General features: G+C 44.2%; 1 protein-coding gene across 1 annotated transcript in view; it reads left to right on the top strand.

Moving 5' to 3' along the window:
- The window catches only part of HAO1 (hydroxyacid oxidase 1), a 46,253-nt gene extending 23,361 nt beyond the window's left edge, over window positions 1-22,892 (top strand). Inside the window, exons 4-8 of the mRNA XM_074988460.1 lie at window positions 2,764-2,939; window positions 7,245-7,336; window positions 17,599-17,757; window positions 18,962-19,031; window positions 22,822-22,892. Of these exons, the coding sequence (XP_074844561.1) occupies window positions 2,764-2,939; window positions 7,245-7,336; window positions 17,599-17,757; window positions 18,962-19,031; window positions 22,822-22,892 (568 nt within the window). The remainder of the gene's footprint in view (window positions 1-2,763; window positions 2,940-7,244; window positions 7,337-17,598; window positions 17,758-18,961; window positions 19,032-22,821) is intronic.
- Window positions 22,893-23,376: the final 484 nt, after the last annotated feature.

Genomic DNA, 23,376 nt, shown 5'->3' with positions numbered 1-23,376 from the left:
TATAATCTTCTCCGTGGTTCTGTTTTTTCCCTATTCACCCCACAAACCAAGTGCTGAAAAGCTGGATCTTAACCTAGAGAGGGGAGCCAGGATGCAGACTGTTCCTTTCTTGTTTTTTCTAATGCTACGATTAGAGCATCGTAATGAAAGCCTAAACCCAGGTGAAATTCAGCTAGTTCCAGGAGCAAATATAGAAGTAAAACCAGCGAGAGTCACATGAAGATTTTTTGGTTCCTGGAAATATTCATTGAAATGCAAAGTGAAACTTTTTGCCATTCAAGAATGGGCCCAGATTTTGAAAAGGGCAAAGTTATTTGCTGATTTGGGCATTGGAGTATACCATAGAAGAGCTTGGTTCAATTTGTGGATTTGTCACTGGGTAACTTGGGTAAGTTGGTTGTCTATTAAGACAGTGAACTCTTTGAAGCAGCACCTATCTCTTACTAGGCTGAGATCTAGCACAGTGGGGACTACTTAGTGTCTCTGAATGTTACTGTAATACAAATACAGGTTGAATCTCTCTACTCTGGCACATTCTCATCTGTAGTCTGGCATGATTTTAGTTAGCTGGATGACCACTTGTCACGGGTGAGACCAAGTTTCATGTGATCCCATAAAGTTTGTTTACCATTACCAGTCCTGACTCAGTGTTTGGTGCTGTTATTTAGCTGTAGTTTACTCCTAAATGTCTTCTAAGAGCCCAGTAAGCAGTGGAAGTGTTGGTAATGCTGCTAGACAATATTGACCTCCCATGGTCTGGCAGATTCTCTTGTTTGGCACTGGTCTGATCCCGAGAGTGCCAGACTAGAGAGGCTCAGCCTATAACAACAATATATGTTCTGATATGGAGGGTCAAAGAGTGTTTTTCTGTGTTTCATGAGGGAACTGGTGTCAACTGATATGATGTTATTCTCGTTGGACAAATAAAATGATAAACCTTTGCAAGGGTTAAAGACTGAACCCTCCTTTACGCATATCTGCAAGGCACAGAGTTTCACAAGACCAAAAATGAGCCTCCCATCCTGTTTGGGATGCTGAACTATATGATACTGTTCAACCAACAGGTGATTCCATGGGAATCTTCCTTTACTTGACAAATAACAAGCCGTCCTATGATACCTTAGAAACTAACAAATGTATTAGGTCATGAGATTTTGTGGGTAAAAAAGACATTGTCAGATGGATTTGGAATGGAAATACAGAATGCAGAGTTTATATAGCATAGAGGAGTCGGGGGTGGGGCAGAAATAGTTACTTGTCACTAGAAGGACCAGTTAATGAAGTGAATTACACTGGAGGTGTGTCATTCCTGCGAATATTAAAAGTGGAGAAATTGCCCATGTAATGCATAAGCCAATTAAGATCTCTAATCAGGCCAAGTATAAAGGTGTCTCCCTTTGTAATCGTGCAGTAAAATTCTTTTGTATAAGTATGGCTACTTTTTAATCTGTTACTGAATGCCTAGGGAGGTAAAAAAATGATCGCTTACAGGTTTTTGTATTCCTGATGTCTGATTTGTGTCCATTCATCCTTTGGCACAGAGACTGTCTGGTTTATCCAATGTACATAGCAGAGGGGCACTGCTGGCACATGATGGCATCTATCTCATTAGTGAGTGAGCAGTTTATGAGATGTTGTCGTTGATGTGCTTAGGTCCTGCAATGGTGTTGCTTTTATAGATAGGTGGACAGGGTTGGCAACAGGGTTTGTTGCAGGGATAGGTTCCTGAGTTAGTGTTCTGGCGGTGTGTGTGTGGCTCATCATCACCAGTAGTAACCGTGGGCTCAGCGACCATTGGTGTCTGACGCCTCCCTCTCTATTTCCTTCCATCTTGCCCTGGCCAGTGAGGAGTGACTTAGTTTCTGTAGACTAGCTCTACACTAATCTGTTATAACATCTACCCATTCTCTGTGGGGTCTGCCTCTCCTGTTCAAACCATCCATTACCCTGAATACCACGGTCTTGGTGGCTGCCTTTAGATAAGGACTGGCCTGTCTCCCAAGGCCTGTGAGTGATGGGTCATTTTCCAGGGTAGGCTGTAGATTGTCAAGTTTCAGGACTGGACAGAGAAGCTACCAGTAGGGACCAGGGAGCAAGCAAGATGCCCCTAGCTGACTGCAGGGGCTCAAGCAAGACTTCATCCCTGAGTGAAGGGTAAAGGTGAAGAAAAGAGGCCCAGGGAAGGAGAACTAGAGTTAAAAGGGACATAGCAGGTGGCTGCTGTTTATCAGGTCCCAGGCTGAGGCTCAGGGTAATAGGTAGGTCAAGGTCCCTTCACACAGGTGGAGTGCCAAAGCCCTGGAGAAGGGGAGTTTAGAGGCTGAAGACCCCAAAGAAGGTCAACATTTGTGGACTTTGGCAACCTTTGAAGGGATTGAACTGCCCAGAGACAACACTGCAGAGAGGGAGACATAGCTCAGGGCGCTGTGAGAGGCCCTGGTGGACTGTGTACCTGTGGATGAGGTTTACTTGTGTCGCACTCCTACAACCAGCATGTTGCTCGGCCAAAGGGCTGAGTCACTGAAAATCTGCTGCAGAAGTTACTGCCAGGCTAGAGTGACTGCAAGTAATGCAGCACACGCCTGCCTAATAGGAGGCGGTTATGTGATGGGAGTGTCCCCTCAAAATGGTGTGATATTAGGCCCTGATCCTGCCATCAGATCTGCACAGGGGCAGGAATCTGCTTGTATGGAGCACACTGCAGGACAACTGAGGGTTTTCAAATGTTTCTTCAGTTCAATTTTCTTTTGTCTCTTACTTTAGAATGAAGAATTTTGACACCAACGATTTGGCCTTTTCTTCCGAGAAAGGCTACGGTGAAAATAGTGGCCTGGCTGTCTACGTAGCCCAAGCGATCGACCCATCCATCAAGTGGGAGGATATTCAGTGGCTCCGACAACTGACTTCCCTGCCGATCGTCGCTAAAGGAATTCTCAGAGGTTTGTAGCCGTGATGTTTCAGCAGCAGGTTCTCCTGGAGCTAGACAGGGCACCCTTTATTTAAAGCAAGAGCAAACAGAATTAAGAATGCTCAGGCTGCTTCATTGGGACAGATACTGGGGGAGGATTAAAGAGTAAAAGCGTTAAAGCAAAACCACATGCGCCCTCTATTATTTTATCTGTCAGAACATTCTTACAATAGAGGCAATGATAACTTCAAGCAAGTACTGAAATCCCCTTGATTTGGGGGTGGGGGGCGTTATATGCATGCTTCAGTGATTTGCTGACTTGGGAGGCATTGCCCAACTGGAGCCTAACTGGGCCCAACTAGCTGAACCCAATGGATTCTTACTCCTTACGGAGGACTGCTTTGGGAGGTGCTAACTGTTCCTCCATGCCAGCTCTATTCAGCAGGAGTGAAAGGACAGTCTCTCTGCCTCTTTCTCATAGGAGCTCTTTCGTGGAGTGTCTCACTGAGCTGTGTGAGTGTCTCTGTATTATGAAGCATACCCACAGACACGCATTTCTCTGTCTCTTCCTCCTGCTCAGTGGGGACTGGCCACCATTAATTTTGTAGTTGTGGGAGAGCAAAGGCAAAGATGTGGGGTTTTGTGTTAGGTACTGAAGGTGGTGTCAGAGGTCTGTGGTCATCCTGGCCAGGAGATGCTCATCGTCTTCTGTGACTCAGCCTTTGGAGACTGTGAGCTAATAATTATGTCCCTGCTTCTCCATTGCACAAAGCAATGAGGGACGTTTATAGAATCACAGAATCCTAGGGCTGGAAGGGACATCAGGAGGTCAACTAGTCCAGCCCCCGCCACACGAAGCAGAATCAACCCAACTAAATCATCCCAGCCATGACTATATCAAACCTTTAGAGATGGAGATTCCACCACCTTTCTCAGTAACATAATGTTATTTATGCGCTCCTGATCTCGGTACAGTGGCAAGTGTTTGACATGGGTATGAGCCAAGAAGGGTCCTCCTGGCATGGCTACCTTGTGAAGTTACAGACCATCTCACCACTACTATGAAGCACTGACTTGATGTAGCAGTTTGTGGGCCTAATTCTGATCTGACCTTCACTGGTGTAAAGTGGGCACAGTTCCCTGAAAACCAGTGGAATTAGATCAGCGTCAGTGAGAATCACAATCGGAGTGAGCTACTCCTCACGTATCTCTTGCAAGGTAGGTAGATCTTATCACCACTTCCGTTTGACAGGGGGAAGAGACTGAGGTGGAGAGAGCTGAATTGTACTTTAGCTTACACAGGTTTCTGATTGTGATAACTCAGCTGACTTCACTGTAGTAACTCCCGATTAACACCACTGTAGGGAACTGAATCAAGCATGGAGACATGGCAGGCCCGTATGTAGGAATTTCTGTAGGGGGTGATTTTTTGTAAATGTGGACCACAACCTTTTTTAAATACAAAAGAGTTCAAAATCGTTGTGCAATGTCAAAACAAAAAGCAGTCAAGTAGCACTTTAAAGACTAGCAAAATAGTTTATTAGGTGAGCTTTCGTGGGACAGACCCACTTCTTCAGACCATATCCAGACCAGAACAGACTCAATATTTAAGACACAGAGAACCAAAAACAGTAAGCAAGGAGGACAAATCAGAAAAAGATAATCAAGGTGAGCAAATCAGAGAGTGGAGGGGTGGGGGGGAAGATCAAGAATTAGATTGAGCCAAGTATGCAGACGAGCCCCTATAGTGACTCAGAAAGTTCCCATCATGATTTAAACCATGTGTTAATGTTCCGAATTTGAATATAAATGTCAGTTCGTCCACTTCTCTTTCTGAAACGGAGCGATAATTTCTCTTCAGTAACACACATACCTTGAGGTCATTGACAGAATGCCCCATTCCATTAAAATGTTGACTAACTGGTTTGTGGATCTGGAGTGTTTTGATGTCTGTTTTGTGCCCGTTGATCCTTTGTCTAAGGGAGTTAGAAGACTTCCCACAAAAGCTCCCACGAAGACGTCCCACGAAAGCTCACCTAATAAACTATTTTGCTAGTCTTTAAAATGCTACTTGACTGCTTTTTGTTTTGATAGTGTATAGACTAGCACGGCTTACTCTCTGTTACTGTTGTGCAATGTGTGTGCATTAGAGAGGTTAATGGAAAATTTGAATGCAAACAGCAACTGGTGAAATGATTTTATGATAACAATAAAACATTTATACTGTAATAAACGTTTTATTGAAATTACGTTGTGGGGTCTTGCTGTAATATTGTAAGTGAAAAACAATATTTCAAAATATTCCGGTCTTCATCTTCGGAGTTTTTCAGTTAAGACTATTGATAGACTAGTAGTAAAGAAATAAATTGTAGGAAACAGCAAACTTTTTTTCACGACAATAATTTCACATCAGTGTCTAAGACATGCACATAGTTAGTTTCCAAGGACATGCTGAGAAATGTAGTCTGTTTCCTGCTCCAGGGCCAGCTCTCTAGGCAGGGAGTTGGTCAAGGAACTACAGCTCCCAGGATGCCTTGGGTTCCCCTAGCATGCCCTGCAGGCACCCCGTACATGAAACTGGAATTGGGGGGACACTTTGCCCCCTTTGTCCCCACGGACAAGCCTGTGTGGTGAGTAGCCCAAGGCCTCATGGCAAGCTAGGCACAGAACTAGGAATTAGTGTTCAGTACTTCCCTGTACTTAGAGGGCTATCTTTGGTGTTCTAAATCATGGTGTCTTCCCGAGAGACCACCATCACCTGCAACCAAACCAGTGATATCCATGGGGTACTTCCTCTTAGCTCTCTTCACATACTGCTTTGCCAATGGGACAACCAAAGTAGGTCTGAAATTATTGCTTGCAGTGGCTTTTAGGAGATCCATTCAGGGGGCAGGACCCCATAATGCTAGGTGCTGTACACACAGAGAACAAAAAGAATGTTGTTTTGTGTGGAAATCAAGTTTACATTGTTCTATGCATATCCCATACTCCAGGTATTAGCACAATTCAGTTGTACTTGGCAGAGATTCTCACCACTCGGTTACGTACATAAGGGAAAGGTCATTGTGCTATGACACGGGAGGCAGGAAAGTTGGTTTCAGTTCCTGATTCTTGGCAAGTTGAGTAAGTTGTTTGACCATCAATCTTTCCATTAAGCCATCTTTAGAATGTGAACAATAATGTTTCATATGTCACATGGTTTATGGGTATGTTTGTGTACAGCCATGCTCTGATATTATGGTAGTGGGCGCCCAATAATTACTATAAATAGTTTTACATCCTTACACACACACTTGAATATGTAAAATTAAGTATCATTCTATCTGTGGTACTTTAAATGGCCCTCATTGTCAAAGGACGTGAGCTTTTAACAGTCTTTAATATATTTATTCTCACAACAGCCCTGTGCTGCAGGAAAGCGCTATTATCCCCATTGTACAGATGCAGCGACTGAGGCCCATTAAGAATTGGGTGCATGACTTGGACACCCTAGTGCTTGTGTCACTTAGGTGCTAAGCCCTATTGACTTGTGATGATACTTAAGCTCCTAAATGCCAATTTCAAAAATGGCTTAGGCACTTATGTCATATTTTGAAAAAAAGCCTCAGTGTTTTGACCAAGGTCGCTCAGTCTGTGCCAGAGCAAAGGCCAGAATCATGAGATTTAGACTAGGGCCCTAGCTGTTGGACTATCATCTCTCTGCTTCAGTGCTGGAGGGTACTCATTTTCCATTTTATCCGATATTCCCAAATCAATACAATGTTCCATTTTCAATAATTCTATAGGCATTGATGTGTGTTGGCACTAATTTAGGTATATCTGAAATCAGCCGTGATTGGAAACGAGAACATATAGACGTATTCTACCCATGACATGTAGAGACCCAAGCTCAGCTCTAGCTTGCATTCTGCATGGGTATAGGTGAGAACAGGACGTTTTTTTTGTATCTTTCTGGAGATTCTGGAGTCCATCAAAAGTCGGTCAAACACAGTGAAGTGACCACAGTGCTAATTCATGCTTAATGTAATATTAATCATTTCAGACTAGAGTTAAACACACCGCAGGAGAACTGCTGAGGTGATGGTGAACTGCAGGTGTGCCACCAGAGGAGATCAGTAATGGCTCCTTCACCTCCTCCAATGTTCCAGCTGATTCAAATGCTACTTTTAATTCTGATTGGGCCACAACTATCCAGAGGCTGGAGCAAGGCTCAACCATGAAATGCCAGAGTCCCGAGTCGATGCCTTTTAGCTGAGAAGAGTTGTGCAGAGGCTGCTGCGTCTGCACGGACAGCCCCAGCTGCAAGGGCTGATGGGTTGAATCTTGTTTCTTCCAGCGGATGATGCTAAGGAAGCTGTGAAGCATGGTGTAAATGGGATCCTGGTGTCGAACCATGGTGCACGCCAACTGGATGGCGTGCCAGCCACTGTGAGTATTAGTGAAACTTCTGAGGAATGGTGCTGGAGAATCTGTTTGGTAACTCTGATTGCCTCTGCAGCCTCTTGCTAACTTGTTCGTTCTCTCTCTGCCCCACCTAGCTCCTTTTAAGTAGCACATGCGGTTACTGAAGAGGAAACATGAAAATACTGGGCTGTATTTTTGAAATGCCAATGGGCTGTTCCTCTCAAGGCCCCTAGAATTTTGCAACGTGCTTTTCAGCACTCATACTTCTCATTGGTATGTGTGAGGGCGGCATGTGGATTTCTTTCTTCTAAGAAATCCAACCAAAAGCCACAGAAGAATTAATATGTGGGCTGTTGCCCTTGGGAACCTGGGCAGCCTGCCCTGGCTGCAGGACTCAGGAAAGCAATCCAAAGGAGTGGTTTCAGGTTAGCTCACGTAAGAGCCCAATAAAAGGAGAAAAGTAGCTCTTGATGTTTGGCATACCATGGATAATTCAGAACTTAGACTGCCGTAGGAGGTTAAGAGTGGATACGTGTCTTCTGATATATCAAAGCAATGTCTTGCCTCATGCTAGCTGATGGCAATACATCACAGCGGAATGTGGAACAAATAATGTAGCAGGAGGCCAGTGGTCAGATCTAAAGAATTTGTGGACTGGAATAGCTGTGGTGACAAGCCAACTATAGCTGAATTAACTCTGATATCTTTGTTTTATTGTAAGTGTAAAGTCTGGATTTGTTTGTGGGTTGAATCTCAGTGAACTTCATCCCAATCCTTTCTATCTGTGTCCCCCGGTGTCCATGAGTGACCCATCTTTGGTCAGCTCCATTAACGTGAAAGGGACCAGCAGATTCTGTATCATGCTACGTTCTCCTATCGGTGCCAGTTAAGGATGGAGGCCTGGAATTCTGGGGATTGTATGCTAATTAGGCAGTATTTTAACATGCAGCTCTGAATACACATCTCATTTCACTTAGACATCTAACCACCACAATTCTCCTGCTCATCACATCCAGCTTTCCTTCTTTTTGAGTTTCCCCACCACTTCCCCCTTCTTTTGTAGATTCCCCATATTCACCTCCTTCCTGGCTCCCTGGTGTTTGAGATTCCTGGACTCCTGAGAGACTGTGTATATAGCAGGTAATGCAGGTGGATGCTCATGTGGGCATGAGAGAGTGCCCAAAATCAGGAGTCATGCAGGAAACCAGGAGTCAAAGTAGAATTGGATGAGAAAGAGGAAAAGGAATTTGCAAAATTTAAAGTTGTGCAGGATTGGATCAGTACAACAGAACTTGTTTCTTTTGCCACCAAGCTTGTAGGCAATAGGTTTCCCAAGTTTTCTGAACTTCAAAATTGTAGAAAATTCTTAGTTTTTGTTTCCATTTTTCTCTCTGCCCCTCCATTTTACCACCTAGTGTAATAAGCTGAATAATGTCCAGACTTGTTTTCAGTCCCTTTTCCTTTTGATACATTATAATATTATAATTTTTCAAAACCTTTTAAAAACTGATGCAACAAAAGGAGAAATGCAAATCTCAATGGCTAGTTTTCATTACTTCTCCATCTTTTGAAATGTTGCAGAGTAGTTGAGGCTTATTTCCTTATGTCATTCAGCAGTATGAATAAGCCTCCCCATTGAAGGACATAGTTACAGCGACCTAAGCGCATGTGTGGGATGGGCTATGTTAGTGGGACAGTTTCTTCCACTTTTGTAGCTACTGCTTCTCATGGAAGTTGACTTAATATGTCTATCGAGAGCTTCTAGTAATGTAGCACTTGTAGTGCAGACAAGATTTGATAGTGTCTTTCTACTTCATATTGGGCTTGTCTACACTACCACCTTCCTTTGAAGGAAGGATGGTAATTAGGGTGTTGAGAGTTTACTAATGAAGTGCTGCCATGCATAGGGAAGCTCTTAATTAAGCAAATTCCGCCCCCCCCCCCCGCCCCCGCGGCAACTCCAAAGTTTTAAACTTCGAAGTACCGGCACGCATCTAGCCGCGGCTCATCTGCCGGTACTTCGAAATGCTGAGCCAGCTTCAAAGTCCCCTTACTCCTCAAAATTGTAGAAGTACAATTCCTAAAATTCGAAGTGCTGGAGGGTGCACTGTGGTTAGACGCGTGCCAGTACTTCAAAGTTTAAAACTTCGGAGTTGCTGCGCGGGGTGGGTGGGGGGGAATTTGCTTAACGAAGTGCTGCTTATGCACGGCAGCACTTCATTAGTTAACTCCCAACACCCTAATTACCATGCTCCCTTCGAAGGAAGGTGGTAGTGTAGACATGGCCATGGAGGTGTTAGGCTGTGATTGGTGGAAAACTCAAATGAAATGTCAATATCCTGTACTACTAATTTGGACTGAGAAGGGATGGCAGCCCGTTGATCATGAATCTTTTCAATATCTTTAAGAAATCATTCAGTGTTATCCCTCTCAATATCTAATGTAGCATTGCATGCTTCAGTTAAAAGATTTGTTTTGTGGATCATTTTTAGCAGCTTCCTCTATATGGGTGACATTAAAATGCATTCAGATTTGGATGTGTACTTCTGAATTGCCTTAAGCTCAGCATGAGCCTATGTTGTGAGAATAAGGGATTCAAGCTCATGTAAAGCCTTTCTCATGGGATCCAAATGCTGTGCAACTGGTTTGATGCCATCAATTCATGCCGACCATCTCATCATCGACATGCTGTGAAGGGAAACAAACAGATGCTGCTTCAGAGTTTCCCATTTTTGAGGACTGCTTCTGAAAAGTTTTACAGTGGCTGGATTGTTCCAAAGTACGTGATTGCTTCCTTACGTGATTCAGTGCAATCAACGCTGACAAGATTTAGTGTGTGGTTGCCACAACTGGAGAAAATACAGTTTTTGGATTTTGCTCAAGAAGGACTGCTTGTACTCAGTTGTACCTCCCACACATATTGGATCCATTGTCACCAGCTTGGCCAATGCAGACTTGAAAATTTAATTTGAAGACTTCCAGAATTTCTAATACGTGAGCAGCGATTTCTTTTCTACATTTTTTTTCATGAAATTATTGAACAAAATGGATCATTTGCCTATTGAAACCGTTGAACATCTAGGAATTTTAGCATAGTGAACAACCCTGGTTGCCTGTTCTTTATAAAAACAGTCTGGAGTTGCATCAATAAGAATTGAAAAGTACTTTGCATGTTGTATTTCTTCAAGAATTGTTGTTTGCACAAATGTTCCACGCAGCTTAATAAACTCATGTTGTATTCTGGTAGACAGATAATAGACTTTACATGTGTTTTCTGCTCTCTTATGATTCATGAACATGCCTTATATAACCTGAAAGTGGGTCATACTTGCTAAGAAGCTCAAGTATGCCATGAAGGTTTCTGTTTGTAGGGTGACCAATATGTTGTCTGGAACCAAACAAAGCCAATCACAGTTCAGAAAGACAAAAAATGACATTCAATATGCACGTAAGATGTTTTTTCCAGTTGTGAGTTTCTGTGCTTATTTCACTCAGACTTAAGTTTTCAATTGAACTGTTAGCTAGTGCTGCTCTACTAGTTGATTTCCATGTAACATGGTTATCTTTATGTGATAGTGAAGGCATTTGGTCTTTCAGCTTCCTCCAACCTCTACTGACGCTCCAACCAGATGGATCAGACAGTATTGATGCATTTTAAGTGTTACTGTTAAAAATGAACCAGAGTACACAGTGAAGAGCCTGCTTTTCCATGCTTCAGCAGGGCCAATCTCTTGTGTAGATCTCTCCATTTGGAAAAGTTTTTGTCAGGAGATGAGTGGGGGAAAAAGATAATTTTCATCATCTTTCGGTATATACTTTGGATACTGAAAGCAACTAACTTTGAGAAGTGACTGCATTTGAACAACATTGTTCTTAGCAAGAAATCCAACAGTGGGTTCTGATGCCACGGTAATTACCCTGTGTCTTGTGCCAGTCACAAGTTCTTGCTCTTGCTGTGCAGCATCTTTGAGGTCCTCATTTTCTGCCTGCACAGTCTCTAAATCAAACATAGATTCTGTGGCTATCACTATCGTGGGCATTTCTGTATCTTGATTAATAACCTCCTGTAGAGGTGTCTGCCAGGGGAGTGTGCCCCCTCTGGCGTGGAGCAGACCACCGCATCTCTCCAAAGTCTAGGTGCTTCCTGACCTTGGACAGACAGACAGGCTCCACCGGGTCTCGTCCCCTTTAATGGGACAGCAGGCAGGTAATATATGCACCCAGGTGCAGGGTGGGGCCACCTGCAGTCCAAACATAGCCCTAGGTCAGGGCAAACAACACACCCAGTTAGCAGTTCAGAGAGTCCAGGCCCTGCTTCAAGGCAGGTGGCAAACCCAGTTAGCAGTTCAGTGAGCCCAGGCCCTGTTTCACGGTGAGGCTGCAAAGATAAGGTTCAGCGCCTTATTCGCAGGGTTGAGCAGTTCAAACCGTGCTCGAGGGGTTTATCCTAGCCCTGGGCAAGGGAACAGCCATTCAAGCAAAGCCTGGGAGTTGGGAGAGCCAAGGGACTGCCTCTCCTAGGGGTGGGGTAGAGGGGCACAGGCCCACCTGCTCTGCTGCACCCTGGTTCAGGACCCTGACAACAGCTCTCACTGGCAGCTGGGCGGTGGGGATCCAGATCACAACACACCACCATGGGGCGTCCTCCAGGCCACTTCCTACCAGCTCCTTTGGCTCCTGTTCCCACTCGGAGTCCTCGGGGCGGTCGGGAAGGCTGATGTCCTTGGAGTAAGTAGCTATGGGCAAGTCTGGCCAGTTGGGCATCTCCGCATTGTTCAGGTAGTGGACTGGAGGCAGGCCCACAGGCTCAGGCTGGCCCAAAGGCCTGGGGTCGCTGGTGGAGGGTAAGCGCTCATGCTCAGGCTAGTCGTGGCCCTCAGCGTAACTGGCAGCAGGGAGACTCTCTGGTGCAGGCAAGTCTGGGCCCTCGGGGTAGCTGGCAGCAGGTAGGCTCACCAGCTCAGGCTGGTCCTTGGGACACAGCGCTTGCCAAGGGCCAGGGGGCACAGGTAGATCCGGGAACTCTGGGTACCAGGCCAAAGGCCAGCGTGGTTGTGGCTCTATAGTGTGGCCAGGGTGGCTGGCCAGTTGCTCTGGCCAGCCTGGCATGGGCCTTTCAGCTTTTGCTTGCAGGAGCCTGGCCAGAAGCCTCTACTCGGCTCGGAGGCCAGCCTCTTGATGAGCCCTGTGCCCCACCTCTGGCAATTCCGGTCCCCGGTGCTGCTCACTGCAGGGTGGGGAGTGGGTGCTCTGGGCCTGCCCACCAAGGTCTCTGAGAGGCCTTCTCTGCCTCAGAGCCAGGGGGAGGCCACTTCACCTCCTCATTTTGAGGCAGTGGCATTGAAGTATCATTTGTAGGTACAAAGCTTTCATCAGCAGCATTGGCAATGTCACTGTCAGTATTGTCACAGCTAAAGGCTCAGGCATCTGTTCTATGAGAAATGATGTTATTGGCTATAGACAATTAAATGCTGCTTCACTCTTGGTTTCACAGTCTCTTGCTTGCGCCAATTTCAAATCTATTGTCTATATACAACATTTTAAATTGTATATGCTTCACAATTACTATTATATGATAATCTGGGGATGTTATTTTCAGGTCTTGTAGCCTTACTTCAAAGTCTTGAAATTTCATCTGCTGACATGTTCTCGTGATTAAATTCTGCCAGGAACTGGCACGTTATTATGAATATGAAAACGGGCAATTGCCAGATTAGATCTACAGTTTATTAAATAGTAAGAATTAAAAGTTTATTGTCACAAAAAAAAGCCTTTAAAGGTGAATCTACAACAGGATGAAGAGGTAGCTTACAGCTGAGCCTGATATGGTTATGAAGACACACAAGAAAAAAACAGTAGCATGAAAAATCTCCTATGCAGAGATAAACATCTAATGTGAAAGTTAAATTCACCATCAGACCAAGCAAAATCACTTTATAGTGACAGAATTAATTACGACTTTCAAAACCTCTGCACGATGCAAAGCCTGCAAACAGCATTTTATAACATAGAATCACTAATCACAGATGCTACTCCAATCAAACTTGGATGTGACAGAAAAATTGGGGTGGGCCCAAGGTTTCACACTGATTTGAATCTATTTTTGCAGGTATAGATAGCATCTTTTGTTGTCTCTGTTATAACTGCAAGGGGTATAATAAATGTAAATGATTCGGTAGAAAAACTGCAAAATGTGAGGCCCCTGTGTCTCCTGAGGCCATGGCCAAATGGTCCTCCTGCTCCCCTCAGACCACCTCCCACCCTGCAAGTTAGGGCCTGTTATCATTATATCAGTAGGTGACTTACCCCTATAGGGGGAGAAGAGCATACGTTATGATCATTTACCTGAGCAGAATTTAGTACTTGATCCTTCCTGGTAACTTCTGTAATATAGATCTGAGATAACAACGGACAAGTGTTTGTATGAGAAGTTGTTTGCCTTCGAAATGAAATTTAACAGTGGTGTCATGACTTTTTAGTATTTGCTTTCTGCAAACATTCACTCGCCTGGGTTTTTTACCTTGAGTATTTGAAGAGTAGCTGAAAGCAAATTTCAAATGATAGATTGTAAAAATTCCAAGTTTACATGGTATTGGACAGCACTCAAGACTCTCAGCTGAGGAACTAACCAACGTCTGGTGATCTGTGTTTACTAATCAGTGCTCCATGAATTCTGAAGTTTAAACAGAAAAGATGATTTGCAGTGAACTATCGGTAAAATCTTCAAGAGTGCACCATAGACTTGTAAGTCAAAACCCCATTTTCAACAAGGACTTAGACCAAGCTTTTAAACATGTTGTAATGGGGTCCAACGCACTGCTGCAGTGCCTCCTGCTGGTTGCAGTGGGATTGTAATGGGGTCCAACGCGCTGCTGCAGTGCCTCCTGCTGGTTGCAGTGGGAATTAGCTCCACCTTTAGCAGGGCACTCTTTTCTGGAGGGTGTCTTGCCCATTGTCGCTCTGTTCTGTCTCTGTTCTGGATCATGGCATCCTCTTGAGACGTTGCCCTTTGGTAGTGCCCACGACGCAGTCTCTCAACCCCTTCCAGGGTATCAGCAATCTTCAGTCTCTACACCTTCCATTGCGTCCATCTGCAGCCAATGTCTCGCGCCTCTGCCTCAGGGCAAGTTTCAGTCTGTATCAGCTGCTGTCCTTAGGAGCAAGGTGTGGTGCCATAAGTGGTGGTGGGGACCTGGAATCATCCACCATTCTTGGTCCTTGCCCTCTGGCAGCCTTGTCCTTTCTTCCTTCTCTCTCTCCTACTGCTTCTAACTTCTTGGGCCACTTCTCCTGTGACCATTGCACCCTTCTGGCCCTTATATCAAGGCCAACAATCTGGTGGGTGTCAGGCTGGCGCCTTTCTCTAGTTCCCCTGAGCCCGCCCGGCACTGCTCTTTCCAGGTGCTCCTCCCCTGCTGGGAGCCAGTCCTGCACCCTCTCTGGTCAGGACCCACTGTCTCTGCTCTGCTGAGCAGCTCCTTATATACAGAGCTTCCCCAGCAAACTGCCCTTCCCATAGGTGCCCTTTCCGAATTGGCTGGGGCACTGTTCAGACTCCCTCCAACCTTCTTTAACCCCTTTCCTGCTGGAGCGGGTCAGGCGCCCAACTACACATGTCCAGTGATTCTTCTTAGTCTCAGTTTTCAGGTACTTGAAGCAGTACTAATTTTCAGAAGGCAAGTTCACAGCACTTTTTGAAGCTGAGTACTCACAAAATGAGGCACATCTGCAAATATTTGTTTTCTCCTTTCTGAAAATGGGAGTTAGACACCCAAGTCACCTCAGTACTTCTGAAAATTTTTACTGGATATAAGAGCAATTCTGAAATGAACAGTTCTTGAAGACATTTAAAGTTATTTCAAATAACCAGAGCCCTGCAAACCCATGGGTATCCACTTTATTGCCACAGATATCTGCATCTGTTGATATGGATGTGTATGTCCAGGGCTCCATGAATGAGTAAATTCATGAACTTAGAAGTCTACTCACATTTTGCCTGCTGAAATAGAGAAAAAATTGAACCGAAAAAATGGTATTTATTACAAAAATCAGTTGCTTGTATAAAATAGCACGGAGGAGAAGAAACAGTTAATGGTGTGCATTTTGAATGTTCTGGTTTGTTCACAGGATTTCATGTTACAATAATGGGATATATTTTATAATGCAATCTTCATAATATAAATTTGTACCAGATCATAAAGAGTTTTTATTTGTGTCATAATCACATGCTTTAATTTGATGGATTTTTGAAATGAGCTGAACCCAAACTGTTTAATGCCTAATTACACATTGAGGAAATGCATGTTTTAATTATGGTTTGCATTATACTTCAATAATTAGAGTACAGCTATGTTGGTGCAGTTTGGTTAGATGTAGAAAGAGGGTGATGTTTTGACTCTTTAAAAGGAAATTAATTCCATCCCTATATGCTCTTCTATAACATGATGCTTCAGCCTCCTTAGCACTTTGTGTCTAATCTAATCTCTCTCCTGCTTTGCTTTGACAGTAAACAGTCAGGCATGACATGAAGGGTGACTCTGCCATTAAGGCAGGGGTGTTCCAAGTAGGGGATGCCCCCTCAAGGGGTCATGACATTTCATAAGAAGGGTGCAGTTAGAATTGGCTGCTGGGTCTCAGACTCATCCATCTCATTTAAAATTTTTGAAATCTGTTACTGTTTTTATGTTGCCTATTCATATGTATATACCGACTAATAGGGTGCATCTACACTGGCATTCCTCTTTCAAAAGAGGTATGCAAATGAGGGGAATAAAAATGCAAATGAGGTGCACATTTGCATACCTGGCACCTTATTTGCGTATTCTTGTTTAGCAAGAGCTTCTTTCAAAAGAAGAAAACCCCATCTTTGAAAGAATCCTTATTCCCATTAAATAAAGGGAAGAAGGATTCTTTCAAAGATGGGGTTTACTTTCAAAAAAGCAGCGTCTACACTGGGTTTCTTCTTTCGAAAGAAGCTGTTTTGAAATAACGTGCAAATGAGGTGACAAATATGAAAATATGCACCTTGTTTCCATGTTTGATTTCCGTCATTTGCAAGGGGAACGCAAGTGTAGACGAACCCATGAAGTTTTTATTTTCTACAGACTTATTTCCTTCATGTGCCAAAACTTTTTTTTTTTTCATATGAACATAACCAAAATGTCCATCGGTTTGGATTTCATCAGACAGGTTGAGGGGGCTGCTAATTGCAGAGGCAAAAGGTGAGGCCTGACATAAAAAGTTTGCTTGCCTCTCCTTTAAGGTTCTAGTTTGGGGACTCAAGGCATCCTTTGTGACATTGAGCAAGGTACTTAATCAGCGTCTGCCTTAGTTCCCCCTTTCTAAGATAGGAATATTGTCTCCTTCTTTCTTCCACCATTTCCTTGGCTTGTTCAATAGTAAATAGAGTTGGTAAAAAAAATGAATTCTTCTCTCAGACCCACAATTTAAACCAAAACATCTTTAAAGAAATCTTATCATATCCACTTTTAATTGGACATACTGAAAAACGTTTGCGTTTTCAGTGAATGCTGACATTTTCCTTACAAAAATGCAAAAGCTATCAGAAAATTTTGTTCAACGACAAAGACACCGGGGGGGGAAAAAAATATCTTTGATGGAAATTTTTCTCTCCAGTCTTTCAAAATTCTTCAGGGCAAGGACTGTCTTTTAATGTGTGTGCATACATAGTCTAGCATGATGGGATCCCTATGTCTGATGAGCTATAACACAGATAAATTATACCATATACAGGAAACCTGTGTACGCAGCCACGATGATTGTGTATATCACACGCATTCCTACAGGCCTACTTTGTGCATGCCTGCTAGCACAGTTAGAAGGACAGCTTCGTAAGATAATATTGCTTATTGGACCATCTTCTGTTGGTGAGAAAGACAAGCTTTTGAGCATACACAAAGCTCTTCCTCAGGTCTGATAGGTTAGGACCATAATGGACAGTCGCTGGACTTGGCACATCCATAGTGCACTATGCTAAACAAAAGATGAGAGTTATCTGGTTCTAGGTTTCATTGTGAAAGGTGCATACTGGCCTATCTAGGACCTTGCTTTTATATTTCATGAAAATGACAGAAGCTGCAACAAGGTGCCCCAGCACTGCACACAGTCAGTACTGACCTATTCCTCTTTCGGCCCACTAGTATGATGAGATGTATACACAACTGTCTTATCGGCGCACATAAATTAGCACGCAATTCGTGTCAGTCTCCATTAAAGATTGATCCCTCATTGACTGATTTGCTGCTGCCCTGTTCTCACTTTTCTAGATTGATGTCTTGCCGGAAATTGTCGAGGCAGTGGAAGGGGAGGTGGAGGTGTTCCTGGATGGCGGAGTGCGGAAAGGCACTGACGTTCTCAAGGCATTAGCTCTTGGGGCCAGGGCAGTGTTCATTGGAAGGCCAGTCATCTGGGGGTTGGTTTATCAGGTAATTCATCAAAGGGGGACATCCAAATTTTGATAATTAGACTAAACCAGGGGTTTCCAACCTTTTTTCATCAGGGGACACATGGTGATTTTTTATGTGTTATGGGGGCTGAACACAAAATAACCCCAAACTACCTCTCCTCCCACTCCCAGGCTTAACCCCCTTGCAGCCCCAACTGCCCCCAGGCTTAAACCCCTTGCAGCCCCAAACCATTTCCAGCCTTAGACCCAATCCCCCCATGCACCCTTTTTGCCCAACTTGTCCATATATCTGTCCTGACGTCCCCGCTGCCTCTCCAGCTCAGCCTGTCCATCTGTCCTGACAACTTCCCCTCCAGCCCAGCCAGTCCATTTGTCTATCCCGACAACTCCCCACTTTCCCTTCAGCCACACCAGTCCATCTGTCTCCATCCCCACCCTTCTGTACCCTATCCATCTGTCTCTCCCAACACCCTCTCACTGCCCTGCAAGCCCAGCCAGTCTGTCCATTGTCCATCTGTCCGTCCAGGCACCACTACCTGGAGAACGCCACTCATCTTGGCGAGCAGGGTGCGGAACTCCTGCAACGCGGAACTCCTGCCACTCCTTGGTGATACTGGGTTGGCCATAGTAGGCAGCCAGTGTGATGCCCTTCAGCAGCGCGCTCAGCGCCTTGACACCCTCAGTGGGGCTGATACGCTGCCATGTCAGTTAGGGAGCGAGTGAACTAGCATGCACTAGGACTACTCACTACGGGGGCCATGCGGAGACAAACCCCCATGAAGGATAGAACCCGTGGTCTCCACAGCAACCCCTGCTGGCTGTTTGCCCACATACATTGCAGCAGGGTTCTGGAAGCTGCCACTGCCGCGCTGCACAGGAGCTGGAGAAGGTAGCTGCGGTGGCGCTGGGAGGCACAAGGGCACTCTTTAAAGAACTACAAGTAGCTCAGAGCCTCCCAGCCACCTTTCAAAAATGGTGCGGCTGCCAGCTCAGCAGGCCGGATAAAAAAGCTGTGTGGATGAGAAGCCTGCAGGCCACATATTGGGCACCTCTGGACTAGCCTTTTAGACACAGGCACATGTTCAAAAATGTGACCAGGGAGTGGTATGGGTGCGAACACAGGGACATGGAATTCCAGAGTGAAAATGGTCCATGAAACCTTAATTCAGCCCCCTGCTGTGTACAGCTATGGTAGTACAACATGTTGCCTTTCAATCTCTTAGGGTGAAGAAGGAGCAAAAGAAGTTCTCCAGATGCTGAAGGAAGAATTCCAGCTCGCAATGGCACTCTCTGGTGAGACACCGGCTTCCTTTCCACAGTCACAGTCCTTCCCTCTGTGTCCATTGCCATTTAAAGCATTATTTGCAGCTCAGATTGGCCAAGATGTGCTAGATTTAATCTAGCTGCTGAGGCTAAATGTGGAGGTGTCAGTGTGGGTTTTAGGCCCACAGGCCTGCCTGGGTACCTAATCAGGTTGCTAACCTGTGCTGGGGTCACTGCCACCATGTATTTTTGGTTACACTCTCACTTCTGACTGGAGTGTAGACAAACCTGCTGTCTCCCATTTGTATAATCCCTGTCATCTCAAAGGATGCCCAGATGTGCACAAAATCCATCCCTTTGCTTCTATGTGCGACACGAACGAGGGAAATGACATGCAGACTCTCTGCTCACAAGGTAGATATTTTGTGCCCAGCCCCGCTGGGACATCATGGGCCCCAGCAAGTGATCACACCTGTTGCCTTGGAGGGATGGTCAGACCCAGGGCTATCCTCTGTATTTGCATCAGGTAAAGATGCACAGTGCCTCTTTTAAAGCCTGCCTGTCTGCCCTAAGTCATCCTGGTCTGAGCAAGCAGAATAGTTCTGGGACCAATGGCACTCTTTCTGCCCCTTTCCCCACACATAAGCGAGCCTGCACTGAAGTTGTCCTTACGGAAAATTCTTACAGGACTGAAAACAACTCATTTACAGAAACTGAACAGGGTTCCACAGAAATGATTCTCTGATATTGTGAAGACCAGGCCTTTAAACGGGGTTCAAAAAAGGACTAGATAAATTCATGGAGGTTAGGTTCATCAATGGTTATTAGCCAGGATGGGGAGGAATGGTGTCCCTAGCCTTTACTTGTTAGAGGCTGGAAATGTGTGACAGGAAAGGGATCATGTGATGATTATGTGCTCTGCTGACTCCCTTTGGGGCATCTGGTATTGGTCACTGCTGGAAGACAGACATTGGGTTAGATGGACCTTTGGTCTGACCCAGTATGGCCATTCTTATGACGGAGAATGATCTTTCCAAAGCTTCCTCAAACCATCCTTGATAGGAAGTATGGCAAAAGACCCCTGTGACTTAACCAGGAGACCTTCAAAGATCTAAAACTCAAAGCATATTATAAATGGAAAATAAGTCAGATTTCAAAGGATGAGCATAAACAATCACCACAAACTTAGAGGAGGGACAAATGAGAAGGGCAAGGCACAAAATGAGATTAAACTAGCTAGAGACATAAAGAGTAACACAAATACATTCTACAAATACCACAGAAGCAAAATGAAGACCAAGAACACTATAGGCCCATTATTCAATGGGAGGAGAAGATGGTAACAGAAAAGGTGGAAATGACGGCTGTGCTAAGTGACTTTTTTGTTTTGGTTTTCACTGAAAAGTTTAGTAGCGATTAGAAGTCTAACATAATGAACATCAGTGAAAATGCGCTTTCTTTGACAGGGCAGCAAGCCTCCTAGATGCAGGGGAAAGCAGTAGTTAAGATATATTTTGATTTTAGTAAAGATTTTAATACTGTCTCCTATGACATTCTCATTAACAAACTACGGAAATACAGCCTAAGTGGAGTTAATATAAGGTGGGAGTATAACCATTTGGAAAGCTGTTCCGAGAGAGTAGTTGTCACTGGTTCACAGTTAAGTTGGAAGGACATATTGAGTGGGGTCCCACAGCTATCAGTCTTGGGACCAGTTCTGTTCAATATCTTCATAATTGATTTAGATAATGGCAGACACTACACACTTGTAAAGTTTGCAGGAGATGCCTACCTGTGATGGGTAGCAAGTGCTTTGGAGGACAGGATTATAATTCAAAATGATCTGGACAAACTAGAGAAATTGTCTGAATTAAATAGGATGAAATTCAATACGGAGAAATGCAAAATATTCCACTTAGGAAGGAACAATGAGTTGCACACATGCAAAATGGGAAACGGCTGCCTAGGAAGGAGTAGTGTGGCAAGAGATCTGGAGGTCATGGTTGATCACAAGCTAAATATGATTCTGGGCACTATGAGCAGCGGTATGACAAACAAGGCGCAAGAAGTAATTCTTCCACTGAACTCCACATTTATAAGCTGCAGTATTGTGTCCAGTTCTGGGTGCTATGTTTCAGGAAAGGTGTGGACAAATTAGAGAAAGTCCAGCGAAAAGCAACAAAAATGATTAAAGGTCTTGAAAACATGACCTATGAAGGAATATTGAAAGAATTAGATTTGTTTAGGCTGGAGAAGTGAAGACTCAATGGATGGACATGATAACAATTTTCAAGTACATAGAAGGTTGTTAGAAGAAGGAGGGTGAATTTTTTTTCTTGTTAATCTCTGACACTAGCCCAAGAAACAATGGGTTTAAACTGCAACAAAGGCAGTTTAGGCTGGACATCAGGGCTAACTTCCTAATTACCAGGGTGGTTAAACACTGCAAAAAATTGCCTAGGGAAGTCATGGAATCTCTGTCATAGGCAATTTTTAAGAGCAGGTTAGACAAACAGCTCTCAGGAAGGGTCTTGTTGTTGTGCAGTTCTGCCTTTAGCACAGAGGTCTGGACTAGATAACTTCTTGAAGTCTATTCCAGTCCTACTCTTCCACTTCTTGCCCTGGTAGGGTTAAAACACAGAGATTATTTAATTTCTCAAAGACATTTTAGGACTGTTAAGTCCTATGGTATTCCTTAGACCCCTTTACCGAGCTCGCAGTAGTATGGATGATGATGGTGTTTAACACTACTAGGTGGGTGCAGGATAGAAAGAAATATCCCATAGCCTGTTGGAATGGCAACCTAAACTTCCTTTGCTACAATTTAAGCCCATTGTTTCTTGACGTATCATCAGACGCTTAGGAGAATAATTTTCCCCCCTCCTTCTTGTAACACCCTTTTAGCTACTTGAGAGCCTGGGTCATGACTCCTCTCAGTGTTCTCTTTTTCCAAACTTAACAAAACCAGTTTTTAACCTTTACTTAAGTCATATTTTCTAGACTTTCCCAGTACCCTATCCACTAAGCTATAGAAGTTAAAACACCTGCATTGAGCTGTAAACTTTACAAATTTCTGTGTATTACAGTAGTCTGTAGACACTGCAGTAAAGACCCGTTCTGCTCGGTGCTGCACATTCACATACCAAAACACAGTTTTCATCCTGAATAGTTTCTTCTGTGATTATTGATTATGTTTCTTACTGTAGTGACTAAGAACCAGAGAGAATGGGATCTTATTGTTCTGGGCACTGCACAAATCTAGAAGAAGAGAGTCTCTGCCCTGAAGAATTGGCAACTTACATAGACAATACTGACAAAAGGAGCAGAATTACCCCTGTTTTGCGGCTGGAGTACTGAGGCACAGAGCAATCAAATGGGACTAAACATTAAATTTTTCACAGTGTAGGTAATTAGCCAGTTAGCACACACAACCAGGGAATGTGGCAAATTCTCCATCAGAGGCACCTTTACACCAAGATTGAGTGTTTTTCTAAAAGACACACTTGAGCTCAATCACAAATTATTTAGGTCAGTGCAAAAATTGACAGATGACATTCTCTAATCTGTGTTATACACGTGGCCAGATTCCATCATCATAATGGTCCCTTCTGGAATTAAACAATGAAATTGACTTACCCAGTGTCACACAGGAAGTTTGTAGAAGAGCCAAACATCAAACCTAGGACTTGAGCTCCAGACCTGTGTCTTAACTAGCCTCTCAACAGTCAAGGGTCTTCTTTGGCCAGAAGCCCAGTTCCAGAATAATGCTAATTAGTCTTCTAATTATATTCTCATTATACATATTTACTTTCTTCTACAGGATGCCAGAGCGTGAAAGGGATTGACAGGACATTGGTACGAAGAACTTCACCTGATTTTTCCAAGATTTAGCACAGGCAAGGTGAAACTCCAGACAAGGCCGCTCTGTTCACTGTGGTTAGATTGTTCTCTTTGGCCCTTATGAAAGTCTTACTTAGGAGAGTAGCCCTATTGGCTTACACAGGGCTACTTCTGAAAACAGGACCTAAGCCAGGTGTTCCTAAATGCTTGGTACCCCAGAATAGCTCCTATAATAAGCTGAGCGCCTTCAAAAATCTGGCCCTGATGTGAATAAGTATGGGAAGATTGGCCTCTAATTCTCTCCTACAGATGAAGAAGCTGAGGTAAAGACATGTCATAGATAAACTGCTAAAAATGTCAGTAAAATTGAGCGCTTCTCCTTATTTTTATTGATGCATAAGGAAGGCCTGGAAGTGCGTGCTGGGTTTTTTGGCTTGATTTTCAATTTAGGAATGCAGGTTGAACTTCACTAGTCCAGGACATTCTGGTCTGGCTACAACCATGGCCCAGAATCATCAGGGAGCCCATGGGTGCT

This window comes from Carettochelys insculpta, chromosome 3, assembly GCF_033958435.1.
Source record: "Carettochelys insculpta isolate YL-2023 chromosome 3, ASM3395843v1, whole genome shotgun sequence".
NCBI classification, from domain to species: Eukaryota; Metazoa; Chordata; order Testudines; family Carettochelyidae; genus Carettochelys; species Carettochelys insculpta.
The sequence above is the reverse complement of the archived record's forward strand: the minus strand, read 5'-3'. Positions and strand labels throughout refer to the sequence as shown.